The following is a 21391-nucleotide window of genomic DNA, read 5'->3' on the forward strand; positions in this document are numbered from 1 at the left end:
ACTTGTCTCGTCCTCCAACATGTTTTGGCCCACTATTAACTACAGTCATGTACTCTTGACAAAACCGGATCCTGTTTGGTTGCCCTGTCAACATCTGCTGTGATCGGCAGCTCATATACAAGTGAAAAGTAGAACACGTGGTCTATTTCTACAGTCAACTGCAATGACAGCATAGACATTGCATCAGCATTACCATGATCAACTGATTGCTTTTACTCAACATCATCGGTATGACCCACCTTTGCGTATTGGGTACTGCTAAAATCAGAACCGGGGGATTTGGGGCCAAGATTAGCTGTAAGGGGTTTATGGTCTGTCACAGATAAATTTGCAACCATACAAGTATTCGTCGAACTGCTTTACTCAAAATTGGGTACAATGCCCCTCATTCAATTTCGTGGGCAATAAAATGGGCATAATTTTGTTCGGTCTCAGACAGTGAGTGCATGATGTGAATGCAACCAGTCTCTCGTTTCAAATATCAAACGCATTGTAAATCACAGCTCCTACCTCATATGCTGAAGCATTACATGCTAACTTTTGATCTCTGTTCATTGTGATGTACAAGCACAGAACTTCCCAACAACAAATCTTTTCACGGTTTTAATGCTCTTTCACAATTATCCAGCCATTTCCAAGGAACTTCTTTCTTTTCCTCAAAAGCTCGTTCAGTGGATGTAGCATCGTGGCTACTGTGGAATGCATTTAGCATAGCTCAATGCAAGAGGCTCAAAAATGATCTCAGCTCTGTGATGTTCTTGGGAATGGGTGCATTCTGGATTGTTGACCTTTTCCTTTCTAGGATATAGACAGTCCTTGTCTAATCTGTTCCCAAAACGTCTACAATGTTTTGGAACTTTTCACATTTGTGTGGTTTCACTCATACTGCATGCTTCTCCAAACATTGGAGTACCACATGCAACACCACATGATGGGTGTGTTGGTTGGGGTTTCGATGAGAATATCATCCAGCTACCAGACTATACTATTGATTCCTTGCAGAATCTAGTTCAATACCCCTTGAAAAATTCCAGGGGCAGAAGACATTGCAAAAGGCAATCTATTAAGCTGAAATAGATGCCTGTTTATTTGTTTGCTGCTTCACAAGCAGGGTAATTCATCAATGTGTGTGCCATCCCTCGGATGGATGGTGTGAGCATCCCATCTGCAAACATTAGGCAGTGGATGTTATATCCCATGACATCCTTTGCAGCAATTGCTGGCACAATCACCAAAAAATTTAATTCCTGCCCCAACCTCCAATCCCTCCTGTCCCAAGGGAGTGAACTGCAAAATGTCAACCACCTCCACCTCCCAACAGGGTCATTACACCCCTTAGATGGATTAGTAGTAGTAGTGTATTTGCTGTCAAATATGACCTGGAAACCTCATCTAGCTCTAATTGCAGGCAAGCGTTTGTCAGACTGAAGAGGCATCCAACCTTCTTGGAGGTCTTGCATTCAACCTTCACATAAGTGCAGGTGTGGGATTGATGCAATAACAAAGACAGCCATAACATCTTGTTCAGGATACCTCCACTAGTACTTTTTTATAATGGCCAAGTGAAGGCTTTGGACCATGTTGCTCTTGAGTGTACTGCTTGTTCATGTCATGTGCAGCTTCGACATCATTGGCTAACTGCCACCCCCATGAGCTTGAAACTCTGTCGAATCCTTATCTGCCATCTCTATGGTGGCCACAGTCTGGTATGCTAGTTGAAATATTAATCTTTGAGCGCTCAACAGTTTTCTGTGTATGTGCTCGTCTATCAATCAGTCCACATATAAACCGATCACTCAAAGTTCTGCTCCAAAAAAAATTGCCACAATGTACGCACTGATTTACTCTACTGCCAATTGGTTCCTGATACCAAACCTGTAGCTTTGAGCAATCGTCAACAGTTCACGAATATTGCTTCTGAAACACTGACAAACTTGCTGCTCCCGCCCAACCTGAAAGAAGGATGATTGGCACAGGTTCTCAGTCTTGTAGACTTTAGGCCCAACAGCAGTCAGTAATATGGTGCATTTCCTTTCCAAAACCACACTTATCTTATGGCTTTCATTATCAAGGTTTTCAATAATGTTGTTGGCAGCAAAAAAACATTTTGTCATTTTATGTATGCACCGAAAGTCTCCCTGGAATGGTTGAATTCCCTGAGTCACCCAACAAATTCTACAGGCACCTAAATTTTCTTTTTTCCACCATCACACACGTGCAACTCGACGAAGAAGCTCTGGATTTTTAACCCGAATATAAAATGAATAACACAGTTTAGTTTGCCAGCAGGAACACTCGACTAATCCTCCAGCAAAGCAGCTTGAGTTGGGGAATCCTATTCAATCATCATGGCCATTCTGTGTAATCGGTTGGACGATGACGCACCTGACCAGTCATTTGCAATCTGCACCTTGCAAGAGGCTTCTGCTGATGATTGTTTATTATACTCTGTTAGTTTGAAGGCAGCCTTGGATGCCACAGGCAGGAAGTTTTTGGAAAGGTAGGCCGGGGACAAAATGAGAAAATCAACTTTTCTTGCACTAAAATATGCTCCAGGTAGATGACCAGTGTTTATGTTCTCCAGATTGGCAGTGTGCTTGATGGGGAAGTGTGCTAACTGCACTCTGTGCAGGATAGTTATCTGCAAAGTGATATAATGGGTTTCTGTTGCTTAAGATATGTCGTTGATGTACAGGTTGTCAACAAATTACCGTTACAAATTCAAACCATAATAAAAAAGTAATTAAATGCAGTTTGCTGTACGTGAAAAGACATTTCTGAGTTTTTACTTTTTTTTTTTCGTTTCTAGGTATCTCATGTGACATGTTGTATCACATTTACTGCAAATTGTATCCCCATAAGAAAATGGTGTCATCTGGTTTAGAGAGACCAAATCAGCTACACAGGTTCCGCAAAGCATCAGAATGACCTATGGAAGTGCGCCACCAAAAAAAATAAACTATTTGTGAGTGGCACAAAAAAATAACTTTATGGAGACCTCCTGCAGAGGAAGGGGGCAGCCAGGCTAGACACGTGATGAGGATGTTGAACACGTTCACGAGTCGTTCGAGAACAGTCCCCACAATCCATTCTGATTCCAATGATGATCTTGACAAATTGACAATAAAACTTTGGGAAATGTTCTTTCACATGCAGCAAACAGCATTGTTGTATCCCGTTGCATTTTTATTATTATTATGGTTTGAAATTGGAATGGTAATTTGTAGACACCGTATATCAGACAGGATTGGCCCCAGAATATTACGTTGAGGACATCTTTCTCCTGTATAGGTACAGCAAGAGATAGCTTTTCATCCCAAGCAACCCACTGCTTGCAAGCACACCAGATATCTGATAGCCAATCTCAGAGGAAATTCTGGATACCATTAGCTGACAGTCTGATTACCAAGGTGGGGTGCCAGACAGGATCAAATTCATTGGAGGTGTCCAGTGAGGTAGCCCATACCTCTTGTTTGAGATTAAGGGAAATCATCCATTGCTGCCAGAAAACAGCAAGCATGCCAAAGGTGGATTCACTTGGGTGGAAGCCAGACTGGAGGTCCGAGTTGGAGAAAAGACAATAGACCATGAGCCGAGCCCCTGTTTTGTTTACTTTCGTGACCCACCTTGCATATCTACCTGCATTTATAATATGTTGTGTAAAAATATTACAGAATTCATATCTGAACTTGCCAAGCACAAAACTTGCACATATTTTCAAAATGTGAAAAAAAAAAAAAAAACCCCAAAATGTTGACTTTTTCTTTTTAATCTTTTTCTTAACTTTCTCAATCTTTTTTTTTCTTCCTCTTAAATTTTAAAAATCTTTTTAATAAATATTGTCCAATCACAGCACGTGTAACATAGGCCACGGGCGGCCGTGAGCACGAATCAGCCAATGGCGCACTTCGTTTCAGACTGTACATACAGTACTGGCGCAGCTGTCATGGCGACTTGCATGTCGTCAGATGCAGCTACGGAAGGCGAAGATTTTGATGTTAGTTATTCAGGGTTTTGCTTCATGCATGTCATCAATACACACAGCAGTGATTCCATTTATAAATATTTTTTAATAAGATAATTTTTAATAAATGTTATTTTTAATAACATTCAATTCATTTTTTTAATAAGTGCTTTGATAACTAGTTTAATTTCAGTTCATGAAGAATTTTTTTTAAATCATTGTTTGATAATAAAATAAGAATGGCCATCTTCTGGTGAAAAAAAATTCTTGTATCATTTCGTGTGTGTGTGTGTGTGTGTGTGTGTGTGTGTGTGTGTGTGTGTGTGTGTGTGTGTGTGTGTGTGTGTGTGTGTGTGTGTGTGTGTGTGTGTGTGTGTGTGTGTGTGTGTGTGTGTGTGTGTGTGTGTGTGTGTGGTGTGTGGTGTGTGACCTCGATCACCCACAATCCTGGACAGTTTCCCCAGCTCTACATAGACTACATACTTTATATTTAGAATTCCCATTTACTTATACACAGCTACAGTCACGTGAAAAGTAAATACACCCCATGTAAAGTTTTGACTTTTTCAACAAATTTCAACACACAGCTATTTGATCTTCATTTCAACAATATTGAAAGACAAAGGTGATATAATATAACAAATATCATGAAACATTTACATTTTGTCATCCATTGTATAATTTAAATGAACATAAATGCGAATTTTGCATGTGGAAAAAGTAAGTACACCCTTGGCTCCAATAGGTGGTATTGCCCCCTTTGGCAGAAACAACCTCAAGTAGGCGTTTCTTATAACTGTCTACCAGTCTCTGACATCGACTGGGAGAAATTTTTGCCCACTCCTCCATGCAGAATTCTTTCAGCTGTGCGATGTTTGAGGGGTTTCTTGCATGCACAGCTCGTTTCAAATCCCCCCACACCATCTCGATGGGATTTCGATCCGGACTTTGACTTGGCCATTCCAGAACCCTCCATTTCTTTCTTTTCAGCCATTACTTGGTGGATTTACTGGTATGTTTAGGGTCATTGTCATGTTGCAAGGTCCACCTTCGGTTGAGCTTCAACTTTCCGACAGATGGCCTCACATTATCCTCAAGCACCCTCTGGTACAATGAAGAATTAAAAGTGGATTCTATGATGGTGAGCTGCCCAGGCCTTGATGCAGCAAAGCTGCCCCAAACCATAATATTTCCACCACCATGCTTTACAGTTGGTATCAGGTTCTTGTGGTCAAATGCTGTCTTTGGTTTTCGCCAAACATGTCTTTTGGTACTGTGGCCAAATAGCTCTACCTTTGACTCATCTGTCCAGATCACTTTGTTCCAGAAGTGCTGGTCTTTGCCGAGGTGTTCATTGGCAAACTTTAGTCTTGCCCTGATGTTTTTTCTGGACAGCAAAGGTTTCCTCCTGGCTGATGGATCTAATCTAAAGGATCTCCCATGTAGATCAAATTTGTGCAGCCTCTTTCTAATGGTAGACTCGTGCACTTTGACATCAACAGTGGCGAGAGCTACCTGTAGGTCCCGTGATGACATTCTGGAGTTCTTAGAGACTTCTTTCAGCATCTTGCGATCTGCTCTCGGGCTGAACTTGCTGGAACGGTCTGGCCTGAACAAGTTGGCAGTTGTTTGGAATCTTCTCCACTTGTAGATGATCTTCCGGACAGTCGAATGATTGATTTCAAATTGTTAGGAGATCTTTTCAAATCCCTTCCCAGACTCGTAGGCATCTATAACCTTCTTTCTGAAGGCCTCAGAGAGCTCTTTTGATCTGGGCATGGTGACGCTGCACACTTCAACAACAAAGAGCAAACCAAACGAAATGTCTGAGGTTTAAATAAGACAGGTTCCTCCAAGATCCACTCTAACGATATTCTAATCAATTGCACCTGAGCTGGTGCACCTGATTCTAATTTTAGGTATTTGAAGTAGTGATAAATGTTGGGGTGTACTTACTTTTTCCACATGCGAAATTTGTATTTGTTTATTTAAATTACACAATGGACTACAAAATGTAAATGTTTCATGATATTTGTTATATTATATCACCTTTGCCAATCAATATTGTTGAAATGAAGATCAAATAGCTGTATGTTGAAATAGTCAAAATTTTACATGGTGTACTTACTTTTTCACGCGACTTTATATAATATATATATTTGTATATTTTGTATATTTTGGTGAGGCTATTGCCCAGAAACAACTTGCTTTCGTCTCCTGGAAAGCAAATCCAACGGAAGGAAATCTCATTTCCTTTCACAAAGCCCGAAACAAGTGTGTGTCCACCCTCAGGAGAGCCAGGAAACAATATCTCTCCGTTCTCAGGACCGAACTCTCTTATCTGTCTCCCTCTTCCAAATCCTGGTGGTGTCTGGTCAAATCTGTTTCTGGTGTTTGTTCCCCCTCCATCCCCTCACCTCAAATGGCCACACGGCTGACTCCGCACGTGAAAAAGCTGAATGCCTCAACTCTGTGTTTGCCTCTAAATCTTGTGGCCCAAACCCATCCCTCTCTGTACCCACCGTACCCAGTCGTACCCCAGCTGCTCCTGGACTCTGTGTCCTTTCCTCCTGACAAGGTGGAAAAGTTTCTGTCAACCCTCGACTCTGATTCTGCAACTGGACCTGACAGCATCAGCCCACGGGTCCTAAAATCATGTTCTTCCGCTCTTTCACTCCCTCTCTCTGTTCTCTTCACACTCTCTTTTGCTCAAGGTCATCTTCCATCTGCTTGGAAAGCTGCCAACATCACCGCTTTGCACAAAAAAGGTGCAAAAACAGATCCCAGCAACTACAGACCAATCAGCCTTCTCCCAATTATCAGCAAAGTCATGGAATCCATCATTGCTTCAGATATGAAATCTTTCCTCTTCTCCAATGGCTTGATCTCTGATCATCAATTTGGTTTCAGACCTGGACACTCCACTCTGTACATGCTGCTTCTGCTTTCTCAACAATGGATGGAGGTCCTCAATGCCAAACAGGAAATTAGAGCAGCCTCCCTTGACATATCACATGCCTTCGATACGGCCTGGCACCCCGCTCTGCTCACCAAACTCTGCTCTTTTGGTATCCATGGAAATCTCCACGCATGGCTGGCGGACTTCCTCTATAGTCGTAGTCAACGTGTGGCCCTGAATGGGTTTCTCTCATCTCCTCTTCCTGTTCAGGCTGGAGTTCCCCAAGGCAGTGTTCTGGGCCCTGTGCTTTTTCTGGTCTTCATCAATGATCTCTCTGACTCTCTTGAAAATCCTCTCTATCTCTTTGCTGACGACTCTACTCTCTGTCGCTCCATTCGTCATCCCTCAGATCGGCAGTCTGCAGCCTCCTCACTCTCTGCAGACCTTGACAAAATCACAGAGTGGGCAAACAAGTGGAACATGTCTTTCAATCCTGACAAATCTCACACTCTTACGATGTCTCTCCGAAAAGTCCGACTGGACAACCCTCCCATCCACTTTCTGAATAATCCTCTCCAAGAAGTTCTGTCACTCAAGCTTTTGGGTCTCACTATCTGCCATGATCTTTCCTGGGAAAACCACATTTCAAATCTGGCCTCCAAAGCCAGTCGCCGACTGGGCATCCTCCGTCGTGCGAAGTCCTTCCTTGGCACACCTGAGCTCCTCACCACATACAAGGCTTTCATCCACAGCTCAATGGAATACTGCTCTCCCCTCTGGGCTGGTGCTCCTGCCTCACACCTAGCTCGCCTTCACGCTGTTGAAACCAAAGCATTCAGAATCATTGGAATCTCCCGCGATGAAGCTAACTCCAAGGGCCTCTCACTCACTCACCGCAGGCAGGTTGGTGGTCTTTCCGTCTTCTACCAACTCCTCTCTGGCCTTGCCCCCCCCCCCCCCCCCAGCTCTCTCTGGGCTCTGTCCCGCAAATATTCCTACAGGTCGCACAAGATCTGCCTGCAACCCTCTTATGGTTAAACTGCCAAAATCAAGACTCTCTGCTCACCTTCACTCCTTCATTCCTCTTTTCTCCCACCTCTGGAACAAACTCCCTCATTCTCTTCAATCCCACTCCACCCTCCAAGTCTTTAAAACAGCTGTTCACCACCATCTCTTATCTTCCCCCATCCAAAACCTTGATCTTTTCTACCCCCGCTAATTTCACCCCAATTCCACTTTTTTGAAATACCAACTTCTGTCCAGGAAGTCCTTGGTGTCCTTGTGTTTTATACTTCTCCCTCCCCCCCCCCCCCCCCTTCCAATGCATCCTCCCCCCGGGCCCTCTCCCTTCCACACATCTCCCTGCTCTTGGATGTTGTTTGTGTGCTTCCCCTTCTCTCCCCATCTTGTCTTCCGCTCCCTCTTTTTGGGTATTTTGTTTGTCTGGTTGATTTGTTTGTGAAGTAAATGCTAGCTCATTCACGAGCCTCGATTCAGTATACAAAAAAAGAAAAAAAAGAAAAAAGAAATGGACACAAATGGTGCATTCGTTTTTGCTAACTCGCATAACTAATTAATTTGCAACTTTTTGCACTGATGAGTTATGAATTCTTTGAGTGATTTTTAAACTAAATATATGCAAAATTTCAGCAAGATACCAGAGGTGGGTCATGAAAGTTAAAAAAATAAAATAAAAAAAACTGGACACATTTTGCTTGTTTGGCCCATGGTCTACAAGTCTCGAGATCTGTTGCAATTATAAATTTCATTACTTTACTTAACTACGAGCAGAGTACCGCCTCCACCCCCTACGGGTGATCTTGTTCCAAGTGTGCAAGATGTTCTTCTGCTGCATCACTATATTTAGGCGGTGTATAGGCAACAGGCTGCTGCCTTGATCGCTCTAGAAAATAAAAAATCACTTGTGTTGTGTACATGAAGCAAACAACATTCCTACTGCTTATGTGCATAATTGTATAATGTATCGTGTTTGTATAGCTCAAGTAATTCCAATTGCACTGGGTCAGAGGTTTGGAGACTGAGGCCTGTATATCGTCACCATCACAAGGCACATGCTGCCTATTGGCTCCAACCTTTCAATATTTGATGATCCTTTTAAAAGTTGCTTAGGGTGTTTTACCCTGAGGGGAAACCCTGTCGGGTGGGCATGTTGAGTATGAATATGACACTTCTGAAGATGTCTTGGGTTTACCATAGAATTAAAATGGTGGACATACGTATTTTTTTTTCAGGTTACAATTGTGGGTGGCATCAGTCCAGCTGTGCAACCAATGGGTATAGAGCAGACATACAAACATTGCTCCATTATACAGTATGAAGAGGTGGGAGTATGACCCTTAATGAGCGTCCGAGTGGAATAGCAGATTTTAAACTTTGCTCGTTAGCTTGTGTAAATGGCCAGACTCTTCAGCACTTGAGTAGCTTTCTGCCTCCAAATAAAATTGCAACCTTAATGATTACATTTATCAGAGGGGCTGAAGAGTCATTACCAGCTCCAGAAGATAAGATTAGCCATTTGTGGATATCCAAGTTGGATAATGTACCTAATGAGCGAGGCCGGATGTCTCACAGGAGGCTGTTGCCGCAGTGCAATGAGTTGTAATATTTCTGGTGCCCAGTGGGTTACCATGGTGGCAGAATAAATGCACCACGTACAAAGAGAGTAGAGTTGTGTGGGTATTTACCAGCAGGTTCACGTTGGAAGAAAGCGAGTATGGAGGTGTTTGGGCGAGGTGGGGGTTAGTGGTTATGTTGCACAGATGAAAGGCAAGTGGTGTCAGAGATGAAGAGGGTTCTGGTGGAGTGAGTTGAATAGCCAGTGAATGTGCATTTAGCATACAAGTGTCTATGAAGGATGTACTATTAAGAATGTGATTGTCTATGCAATCTGATTGGTCTTTCTAGTTTGCATTGCTATGGGATGATAAGGCAATTCTAAAAGACGGAGTTTGTGATTCGAAGTCCAAGACTAACGTACCAGGATGAACCTTGTGAACTGAATGCAATTCGCTTGTAGCTGCTCCCATGTGCCGCATTAAGAGCACAGCCGATGTGAGTTGCCATGTTAAGGTGACATGTTTTCTTTTCGATACGTGCATTGAATTTAGATTAGTAACGATTGCATAATAAACTGCCAGAGAGACAGAGTCTCCCATTGAGAGGTGTAGTCTTGATTAAAGTCCCGACCCGACGACAAACGTTCGGATCGGTGATGCACCTCATGCAGGCCGTTGTCTTTGATCACATGACCCTCCACTAATAGCATGTACAAGGTTCTACTGGCTAACTATTGGTTATGAATATTTTCGGTTATGGATTTTTTTTTTTTTTTTTTTTTTCTGGAGTCGTAGCTTTGAGGTGCATCAGTTCGCCAAACTTCAACTTTCTGGCCCACCTATAAATTGCTAAACATTTCAGTGAGTGAATGGTTTGAGTTTTGTATATTGGACAAGGATGTAAAGTTTAAACATTTTTAATGGTAACATCTAATGACTCAATTTTTAGAAATGTCAGTTTTTTTTTCCTCCAAGGTTGAGATTGTAACTAATTGTGCGGGGGGAAGAGAGGAGGATGGAGGTGTCATTTTAGACATAATGAATGTTGTTGTTGCGATTGCTGTTGTTTCGTCACGTGGTGAAGGTAATCTGTTCATATAGTAAGGATGTGTATCTAATTGTCTTTGATAATTTGCAGCTTGAGCCTCCTTGAGCTTATCAATAATGTGAAGCAAAATATTGTTAAATGACAAAATGATTAATCTGAGACTTCCTCACTTTTGCAGGATCCCCTCAACTCTGGTGATGACGCCAGTGAACATGACATGTCTGAACTTTTTGATGTTGACCACGTGGTTGTCTGTCAGTTTGACAAGGTGGGACATTGTAATGGTGATTATTATAATGCCTTGGTGATTGTGTGAGATAATACATGTTATGGACAAACATCCAGCTGTGAATGAAGAACTAGTTTGCAGGAAAAAAAAAAACCCTCAAAACTCCATCCCAGCCGAGCTTTGGTTATGGAGGGATTGGTTCCAGAAGAATTGTCCAACCTACGTAATCGATTTAAAACCAGCTATCTGGCTATCTGCCGAAAAGGGGACCAAAAAAACAACAACAACCACGGTCCCCGAAAAAGGCCAACCCCCGCTTTGCGGGGAAAAATGGCCTCTAAAGGGTGGTTTTATCTGGCTATTTTGATTTTGTGGCTCGACAGGTTTCTTCCCTCTATTGTGTAATTTTGATTCCCGTGGCTGTTCCCTGTCACCAACCAACACTTGACAGCATGGTGGGTATGCTAAGTACTCAACATGATACAATTGAATACTAGTCAATGTGGAGGTTGGTGGACAAGTTGATCAATATCCTCCTCCTCTGCTTTTTTATTTTTTTTTCATCCTTTTATTATCCTCTTCCCTTTCATTATTTTTGTTGGAAGCATATGGCCTATAAATTGGCTCCTGACAAGGATGGGGACAGTAAGGACATTAACATGGGGTTGAGGGGAGCAGTGATAAAGTATGGTGGAGGGAGACCTTGTATTGAAGGTCTGGGAAGGCTATTTCAAGGAGTTGTTGAACTGGGAAGGAAGCAATGAAATTTGCAAGGGAAGCTCTCTCGGCCCACTCTTCTTCTCTTTTTCTTTTTGTATGCACAGTTGAGGCTCGTGGAAGCCCTAGTACACTCAACGGATCAGGATGCAAAAGGAACAGTAGATAGGGGGGAAAAAACACCAACAGCAGAGATCAACGCCAGGATAAAGGGTGATTTGGCCAAAGGGTTTGGGAAAAAATAGGGGGAGGCAAGAGAATGCCTGGGGTGGACAAGATGGATACACAGGGAAATTCCAAGGAGGAAAAATTGTAAATATGGAAGGAGGAGGGAGTTTGGTGGGAGACAGCATGAGGGGAGGGGTTAACGAGGGTAAAAATGATCATGGTTTAGATTTGGGATGATCTGAGGTGGTGGTGAATAGCTGTCTTGAAGACTTCGAGGGAAGAATGAGGTTGAATATAATGTGGGGGTTTGCTCTACAGGTGGGAAAAATAGGAACAAATGAGTGGAGATGAGCAGTGAGTGGTCCTGCCTTTTGGGAGTTTCACCAGAAGGGGCTTGATATGTGTGCACCCTGCAGAAACATGGGGGTGGGGGGTAAGGGAGGAAAGCATGGAAAGAGCAGATGGTGCAAGAGCAGAAAGGAGGTAGTAGTAAACAGAGACCACTGACCTGGCTGCAATGTCGAAGTGGTAGGCCCATAGACTCGGCTTCATTACAGGAGATTCAAATGATCTTGAAGTCCTTGGTTTCCACAGCGTCTCCCTATCTATCTCTGTCTGTCTGTCTCTTTTTGTCTCTTTTTGTCTCTTTTTGTCTCTGTCTCTCTCTCTCTCACTCACTCACTCATGTAATAAATAAAATATGATGAACCACCACTGAACACATCTTGGGGAACAGTGACTGTAAATGGTAGGTTCGAGGTATAGATGGCTGTGAATGTATGGAGGAGTGAGGAGGGATTGACAAACGACAGAAAAACATCAAGGAAATTTAAAGGGTAATGTCTGGTGTTTTGTGTAATTCTGGCCTACCTTTACATTCAGGAGATGGTGGCACCGATGGTGAGACAACAGAAGTTGCAGGTTTGTGAGAACCGAGTCAGGAGGATTGTGGGAGTGAAGAGGGGGGTAGGAGGATGGATGAACTGAGGGAAGAGATGAGAGTGAAGAAGGTGGAAAGGAGGATTGATGAACTGAGGGAAGAGATGGGAGTGAAGAAGGTGGACAGGAGGATTGATGAACTGAGGGAAGAGGTGGGAGTGAAGAAGGTGGACAGGAGGATTGATGAACTGAGGGAAGAGGTGGGAGTGAAGAAGGTGGACAGGAGGATTGATGAACTGAGGGAAGAGGTGGGAGTGAAGAAGGTGGACAGGAGGATTGATGAACTGAGGGAAGAGATGGGAGTGAAGAAGGTGGACAGGAGGATTGATGAACTGAGGGAAGAGGTGGGAGTGAAGAAGGTGGACAGGAGGATTGATGAACTGAGGGAAGAGGTGGGAGTGAAGAAGGTGGACAGGAGGATTGATGAACTGAGGGAAGAGGTGGGAGTGAAGAAGGTGGAAAGGAGGATTGATGAACTGAGGGAAGAGATGGGAGTGAAGAAGGTGGACAGGAGGATTGATGAACTGAGGGAAGAGATGGGAGTGAAGAAGGTGGACAGGAGGATTGATGAACTGAGGGAAGAGGTGGGAGTGAAGAAGGTGGACAGGAGGATTGATGAACTGAGGGAAGAGGTGGGAGTGAAGAAGGTGGATAGGAGGATTGATGAACTGAGGGAAGAGGTGGGAGTGAAGAAGGTGGAAAGGAGGATTGATGAACTGAGGGAAGAGATGGGAGTGAAGAAGGTGGACAGGAGGATTGATGAACTGAGGGAAGAGGTGGGAGTGAAGAAGGTGGATAGGAGGATTGATGAACTGAGGGAAGAGATGGGAGTGAAGAAGGTGGATAGGAGAATTGATGAACTGAGGGAAGAGATGGGAGTGAAGAAGGTGGAAAGGAGGATTGATGAACTGAGGGAAGAGATGGGAGTGAAGAAGGTGGACAGGAGGATTGATGAACTGAGGGAAGAGGTGGGAGTGAAGAAGGTGGATAGGAGGATTGATGAACTGAGGGAAGAGATGGGAGTGAAGAAGGTGGACAGGAGGATGGATGAACTGAGGGAAGAGGTGGGAGTGAAGAAGGTGGATAGGAGGATGGATGAACTGAGGGAAGAGGTGGGAGTGAAGAAGGTGGATAGGAGGATGGATGAACTGAGGGAAGAGGTGGGAGTGAAGAAGGTGGATAGGAGGATGGATGAACTGAGGGAAGAGATGGGAGTGAAGAAGGTGGATAGGAGGATGGATGAACTGAGGGAAGAGATGAGAGTGAAGAAGGTGGATAGGAGGATGGATGAACTGAGGGAAGAGATGGGAGTGAAGAAGGTGGATAGGAGGATGGATGAACTGAGGGAAGAGGTGGGAGTGAAGAAGGTGGATAGGAGGATGGATGAACTGAGGGAAGAGATGGGAGTGAAGAAGGTGGATAGGAGGATGGATGAACTGAGGGAAGAGATGAGAGTGAAGAAGGTGGACAGGAGGATGGATGAACTGAGTGAAGAGGTGGGAGTGAAGAAGGTGGACAGGAGGATGGATGAACTGAGGGAAGAGATGGGAGTGAAGAAGGTGGACAGGAAGATGGATGAACTGAGGGAAGAGGTGGGAGTGAAGGTGGATAGGAGGATGGATGAACTGAGGGAAGAAATGAGAGTGAAGGTGGATAGGAGGATGGATGAACTGAGGGAAGAGATGGGAGTGAAGAAGGTGGACAGGAGGATGGATGAACTGAGGGAAGAGGTGGGAGTGAAGAAGGTGGATAGGAGGATGGATGAACTGAGGGAAGAGGTGGGAGTGAAGGTGGATAGGAGGATGGATGAACTGAGGGAAGAGATGGGAGTGAAGAAGGTGGACAGGAGGATGGATGAACTGAGGGAAGAGGTGGGAGTGAAGAAGGTGGACAGGAAGATGGATGAACTGAGGGAAGAGGTGGGAGTGAAGGTGGATAGGAGGATGGATGAACTGAGGGAAGAGATGAGAGTGAAGGTGGATAGGAGGATGGATGAACTGAGGGAAGAGATGGGAGTGAAGAAGGTGGACAGGAGGATGGATGAACTGAGGGAAGAGGTGGGAGTGAAGAAGGTGGATAGGAGGATGGATGAACTGAGGGAAGAGGTGGGAGTGAAGGTGGATAGGAGGATGGATGAACTGAGGGAAGAGATGGGAGTGAAGAAGGTGGACAGGAGGATGGATGAACTGAGGGAAGAGGTGGGAGTGAAGGTGGATAGGAGGATGGATGAACTGAGGGAAGAGATGGGAGTGAAGAAGGTGGACAGGAGGATGGATGAACTGAGGGAAGAGGTGGGAGTGAAGAAGGTGGATAGGAGGATGGATGAACTGAGGGAAGAGATGAGAGTGAAGAAGGTGGACAGGAGGATGGATGAACTGAGGGAAGAGGTGGGAGTGAAGAAGGTGGATAGGAGGATGGATGAACTGAGGGAAGAGATGGGAGTGAAGAAGGTGGACAGGAGGATGGATGAACTGAGGGAAGAGGTGGGAGTGAAGAAGGTGGATAGGAGGATGGATGAACTGAGGGAAGAGATGGGAGTGAAGAAGGTGGACAGGAGGATGGATGAACTGAGGGAAGAGGTGGGAGTGAAGAAGGTGGATAGGAGGATGGATGAACTGAGGGAAGAGATGGGAGTGAAGAAGGTGGATAGGAGGATGGATGAACTGAGGGAAAAGATTGTGGTGCAGCTGGCTGAAATGCTGGAAGAAGGTGGCTGAAATGAGCTGGTCACATGGTGCTGAGTGGGGGGGGGGGGGGGGGGGGGAGTGAGATTGTGTGAGGAGGGATATCAACAAGGTGGGGGTGGTTGGAGCATGGATTGGGTCGAATGAGGATAGATGAAAGTGGAGGAGTATCACGTTCACGGCAGGGCAGAAAATTGGTGGAAGAGAAGATCATACTTGGCTATAAGCTTAAAACCAACAACTGAGATTGATGAGTGACTTTTTTGTTCTTTACTGTGAATTAATTAAGGTAATGACCTTCATTCAACACTATGCTGGTTGCAATCTCTATCTATAGTTATCGACCTCAATCTATCAATCAATAATGACTAAACACCATGAACACTTTGGTTTCTTGAAAAAAAAGATATGGAAGCTTATTCAAAGCAAACATGCAGTATATTATTGTCATGACGTTGAATACACCCGCGCACGATGACATAGCCTCTTGTTCATTGGTCCACCCATGCAGTGGGAGATGAGGTTTTGTAATCGTTTCCAGGCCATAATTATTATTTTTTAACCATTTGGACTTGTCATCAAATTTTCAACAAACCTATGAGAATATGCCGTGTTCAAGGTCACAAATCGTCCATTTTCATTCGATTCGCATATTAGGTCACTGAATTGGTTCACCAATCAGAACCTAGGAGCCTATTGTTTTTGAGGGCCAAAGGTCGATTTTGTAAGTACTGGTCTATGATCACTTTGTCTCTGTCCAGGCCATAACCTTTTTACCATTTGAACTTTTGTTATCAAATCGTTATTATGAGAAATAGCAACGGTACCCGCCCTACGTGTGGGGCTTCAATTGGGAGGCCCAAATGAAAAGGCAAAATATCAGAAATTGAAGGCTTTTTTTTTATTTTAAACGATTCATATAAACATCCGTTGAATCATATCACACGCAAATCATCAAAATCTAAACAGTACATGGCGCCCATTTTGAAAAAAGATTGAATTCTGCAAAACGGAAGCGGCCGCTACACGTCTTTCTCAGTCGCACGTTTGTGTGAAGAGTGCGCGCCGAATCTGTAACACGGAAGCCGCCGCTACACCTGTTTCTCAGTCGCTTTGCACACGCTGCCGTGTTACTTCGGAGCCGCACGTTTATATAGGAAGAGTTCGTCAGGTGTCGATCTACTCTCTCCTGGTACGTAGAATAAACAGTATTTGTAGAATTTCAACAAAAGCCACATCACTGTTCATATCGGTAAATATTATTCCATCGTGTTTGGAAAAAAATTGGAAAAACAATATGGCCTATTTTACTCCCAGGGGTCCCAGGAATACCCACCCAAAATATCGTTGCGATCGGTTGAGCCGTTTTTGCGGTACCTTCGAACAGACAGATGGACATTTGGTGAATTATAGTAAGACATGGAGAACACAAATGAATAAAATGTCTTGTTGTTTTTATCAAGTTTAGTTTGAGTGCGAAGCAGACGCGGACAGCTTTGCATTTTGAGATCCTTTCGAGATTTATTTGCTTTTGCTGAATCCCTAGCTTTGTAATCATTGATAATGAAATACCCTGTGGAGATCTCTCGGAGCACAATGGGAAGGTGATGGAGCAAGGTATTAACCAATCACAAGCGGGTGGGACAACCTCCTTCACATCACGTCTCGAGAATAGTAGCTCTGCAATCCTGCAGTCGAAGCGCTGTTTCGGTTTGTGCGTCATGCTTTATTGGGTCAATTTCTTGATAACGGCTTCAACAGAACAAAACAATTTTTTTTAACTGCGACCATGAGCAATCAAGTGGTAAAACTTGCTTTCATCGGTTTCCTTTTGGCTCCTTGCTTCCTTGTCGGGCGAGTAATAAAATCCTTGCAATGCGGGGGACGTTTGAAACGCGACACCATGCAATAACAAAGTGCACTATTTTGTGAAGTTCCCCTGTGCCTCCACCAACATGATGACAATTATATTTGACATAATCCTGGCACAATTATGCACATGGTTGGTTGGCTGTTTCGTGTGCATGTCCGCAGATCCACCGAAGCAAGAACAGGTGGAAATTTCACTTCAAAGATGGAATAATGAACCTGAATGGCTGGGATTATGTTTTCTCCAAGCTGTTTGGGGAAGCGGAGTGGTAGGGTATGCACCCGAGTTGATCACAACAGCACCTGAAAAATGGAATTGTCATGAAAAATCGTGATAAAGATGCGTTCATTGAACAATCTTGGTTGGGTGAAATGTATTTATTTATTTTTGGTCTGAAATATTTTGTTTTCTTTATTAAAAGAAGAATAATAACTTTGTACCTGTCCAGCCCAATAATTTGCCACTTGCATAAATTTCATTTTTTGTCGACATGGATGAAAAAAATAAAGGTTGCACCAGCCTCCTGCTCGCTCGGAGTTCATAGAGCGTAATGTCTACAAATAGACCTTCTGCCCCATACACCAGCCAGTTGTATGACATAATGTACAGTACATAGTTTAATCGTGTACTGTTTAATCGTACAGCCTGGTGTTGGCTTAGCGGTTAGGGTGCTGGCTTGGGATCCTAGAATCCTGGGTTCGAATCCCGGTCGATTGCTGAATTAACGCCAGGGGGGTTGACTCAGCCTGATCATCCTTCCGAGGTCGGCAAATTGAGTACCAGCTCGCTGGGATGAATGATTCCGGTGTGTACCCCGGCTTAGAATAGGTACACCGTATCTCTGCGCATCGTAAGAGACGACTAAGGGTTGGCGCCAGGAAGGGCATGCGGCCATAAAAACATTGCCTCAAAAAGGGAACCATGATTGTCATGGGGGGCGCAAGTCTAACCCCCGCTCTAGTGGTGAAAATGGCCTTAAAACGATCATTCATTCATTCATTCATTCGCATAGTTTAATCGTGTTATTTTACCATTCAAATTTTTTAACTTCTTTTTTTTTTTTCATTCTTCTTTTTTAATGTGCTCTCAGAAGGTGATAGTAGGAAGAAGAAAATTTGCCAATGAGCTGTCTGGGTTCGATTCCTGGCTGATTATAAATCGCCATCTCAGTGTTTTGCCAGCCACAATCACTGCATCGTCCCTCGGAGCGACGTCAAGCCCGGTGTGCCATCTGCTAGCATTTATTGATAGACGTTAGATATATGATAGTGTCTTTTGAAAAAGTAGGCTGTTTGTGTGCCACGACCCTGCCAAAATTCCAAATTTCTGGCCAAAACTACAGGGCCTATTGTATATCGATGTGCCCATAAAAATGATGTGAAGCAGCACCCAGGTGGTTCGGTTCGAATTTCTTAACGGTATAAAAGAGGGACGTGTATACCATGGACAAAATCTTTATACTTACAAAGAAATTTTTCAATTAAATGAAGAAAATAGCAAACTTCATTTTGCAGTTGTGGCAGACATTTTCCGTTTCGCTGTATTTCTGGCAGCCATTTTGTTTTAATTATACTTTTCAGATTATCAGGTTATTAAACGTTTCCAATACGCGTTTTTGATATGAATCGATAGTCGACGTCAGTTGTTTTTTTTGTCATTGTCGGCAAAAAACAAATACCGAGAGATTAAAACTGCCTTTTGCTCTGAGGATGACATCTTCGAGCAGCTGCTCTGGATATAAAAACATAAGATGCTTTCATATATTTAACCCTGTCAATCTGTCATCCTGTATGGGATGTTTATCTTCTTCCTTCCTTCCTTCCTTTAATCATTTTGTGTTTCTATCCCATATTTCATTGTCTTTGCGCTTTTCACATTTGCACACAATCTGCATATCCTTTAACACGACTTAGCAATTTGTTTTTTCCAAATGCCGTTGTGCCATTGCTTGCCAATGTGAATTTAAATGAACGTTGCGATATATCGTTCTCGTTTGCGGCATGCTCGGCGAGTGACTCGAGCTGCTTTTTAGGGAAAGTAAATGTTTGATAAAACATGAAATATTGCTTGGGGAATGTTAATGCGTATATGAAGTTCTGGTTCCAAACTGGGAGGTAAATGGATGGCTTCCAAAACAATCTTACCAACACAGATGGAGGAAAGTGAGGGATAATGGAAACTGGAGACTGCACGAGAGTTTTGCGATACTGGAGGCTTTCGCTTCGAAGTTTTTTGGCCGTGGGTGGTTAAAGAGCTGCTTGAGCTGTGTATACATTCCTTGCCAATCTTGGCCTCGCATGCCAATCCTGACCCCACATGCCACTCTTAATCTCCTCTTTCTCCCTATTGCTGACAACGTTTAGCTGCACGGGCAGGGTACCTTTCACTTCTGTGCTCATGGGTTGGGCATACAAGCAAAGGATGAGCTATGTATTATGTATTATGTATGCAAAGATAAATGAGGGAGCAAAGTGGAGAAAAGGAAGAAAAAGGATTTCATTTTATTTCTTGCAAAATCGAAGAGTTTTCAAGTATATTGGTCGGTTGCGTTTGTGGTTCTGTCTGTCTGTTTGTCTGTTTGTTTGTCACCGGCCTACAGGTCACAATTTTCAACCGATCTTCACGAAACTTCACCAAATGGTAGAGTTGGTCAAAAGCAAGAAGCCTATTGTTTTTGAGGTCAAAAGGTCAACATAGGCCAAAGGTCACCAACTTTGCTGAATTTCTAAAATGCTCAATTTTCATCCGATTGACTTGAAATTTGAAGAGGACTTGCATATCTGGTCACTATATTCAACCACCAAGTATATTTGAGGTCCACATAGGCCAAAAGGTCAATATAGACCACATTTCTAAAATCCTCAATTTTCATCCAATTGACTTGAAATTTGAAGAGGACTTGCATATCTGGTCACTGAATTCAACCACAAATTATATTTTAGGTAAACATAGGCCAAAAGGTAAACATAGGCCGAATTTGTAAAATCACCAATTTTCATTTGATTGACTTGAAATTCTAAGAGGATTTACATATATGGTCACTGAATTCAACCACCATCTATTTTTGAGGTCAACATAGGCCAAAAGGTCAACATAGGCCAAGTTTTTAAAATCCTCATTTTCATCCGATTGACTTGAAATTTGAACAGCATTTGCACATCGAGTCACTAAATAGGGAAACTAACTATTTTTGAGGTCAAAATGTCAAACGTCAACTCAAGGTAAACCTTCCAAAATCATTTTTCATCTGAAAAATCGTCACCTTTCTTCCTATTGACCCGAGCTTTGATCAAGATTGTCAATTTTAATCTTGATGAAATGGACAATTTGCTGTATCAATGCAATTTTTTTTCTTCGGGGTGGAGAGGGTGGATTTTGCAAGTATCATGTTCCGCATGACGTCTTCTTGTTTTTTGGTTTTATTGGGGCGGGAGCAAGGATATTGGAATGTATTGAACATACAATTTCTATGATTTGGCAATTGAAGGAAAACTCGAGCACAAGGAGAGAACAATTAGAGCATCATGGTTGTGTTGCTAATCTTTTGATGCTCTTTCAATGCAAAAACTCCAAACCTCACATGGTCAACAATTCAAAATAACTTGCTACAATATCTAACTTTCCAGCTCAAAATAGACACCAGTATGCAATACAAATTGGAATTAAAACCACATCTAAGCCAGGTTGTGTAGAATTGGAAAATTCCTATGTATGTATATATATATATTGTTGCGGATATGGGACTTGGCCTCAATATCCGCTTGTAAATACTCCCCTATTTCCCCAATACTCCCCAACTATCCCCAATCCCCCATTCCCTAGTCCCATTGCCTGTAAATAACACTCTGTAGAACCGACCTTCCCCTTTTTCCCCCATTAAATGTCGTGCCCAGGTCCACCGCATCTCACGTAGACAACTTTCGGACATCTTGCTAGTTATTCTTAGTCTATGTCAGTTAAGGACTCGTTTCCATTAATTCTGACTCTTCGTTGCACCAGAATGTGATTATATGGCACCAGTAGTGAGTTTAGGACCTTCCCATACCTCCTCCCATCTTCTTCCCCAAACAACAACTACTACAACAACTACAACAACGGCGCGGCGTGCGGGGAGTGTGCGTCCTCACACCGGCGTGGTTAGCCGCCATTGCCCATGCGCTCCACGGGGTTACCACGAAGGGGCTGGCTGTCAGCTCCTCGTCAGGGGCGGAGCCAGTAACCCCCCCCCCCCCCCCGCACCCAATAAGAAGGGCGGACCGATTCCATCTGGGGCGGAGCTAACTAGCCGAGGGCGTGT

The 21391-nt window shown here is 43.5% G+C and overlaps 1 protein-coding gene across 4 annotated transcripts in view; it reads left to right on the plus strand.

Moving 5' to 3' along the window:
- Window positions 1–17530, plus strand: part of LOC137427411 (transcription initiation factor IIA subunit 1) — a 125599-nt gene extending 108069 nt beyond the window's left edge. For 3 of the 4 annotated variants that reach the window (XM_068116929.2, XM_078776104.1, XM_078776109.1), the window contains exons 11-12: window positions 10666–10755; window positions 17259–17530. In XM_068116929.2, the coding sequence (XP_067973030.2) occupies window positions 10666–10755; window positions 17259–17366 (198 nt within the window). In that variant the 3' untranslated portion in view covers window positions 17367–17530. The remainder of the gene's footprint in view (window positions 1–10665; window positions 10756–17258) is intronic. The other variant, XM_078776114.1, reaches the window with a different exon arrangement.
- Window positions 17531–21391: the final 3861 nt, after the last annotated feature.

The sequence above is a fragment of the Myxine glutinosa genome, chromosome 1 (assembly GCF_964187855.1).
Source record: "Myxine glutinosa chromosome 1, kmMyxGlut1.1, whole genome shotgun sequence".
Lineage (NCBI taxonomy): Eukaryota > Metazoa > Chordata > Myxini > Myxiniformes > Myxinidae > Myxine > Myxine glutinosa.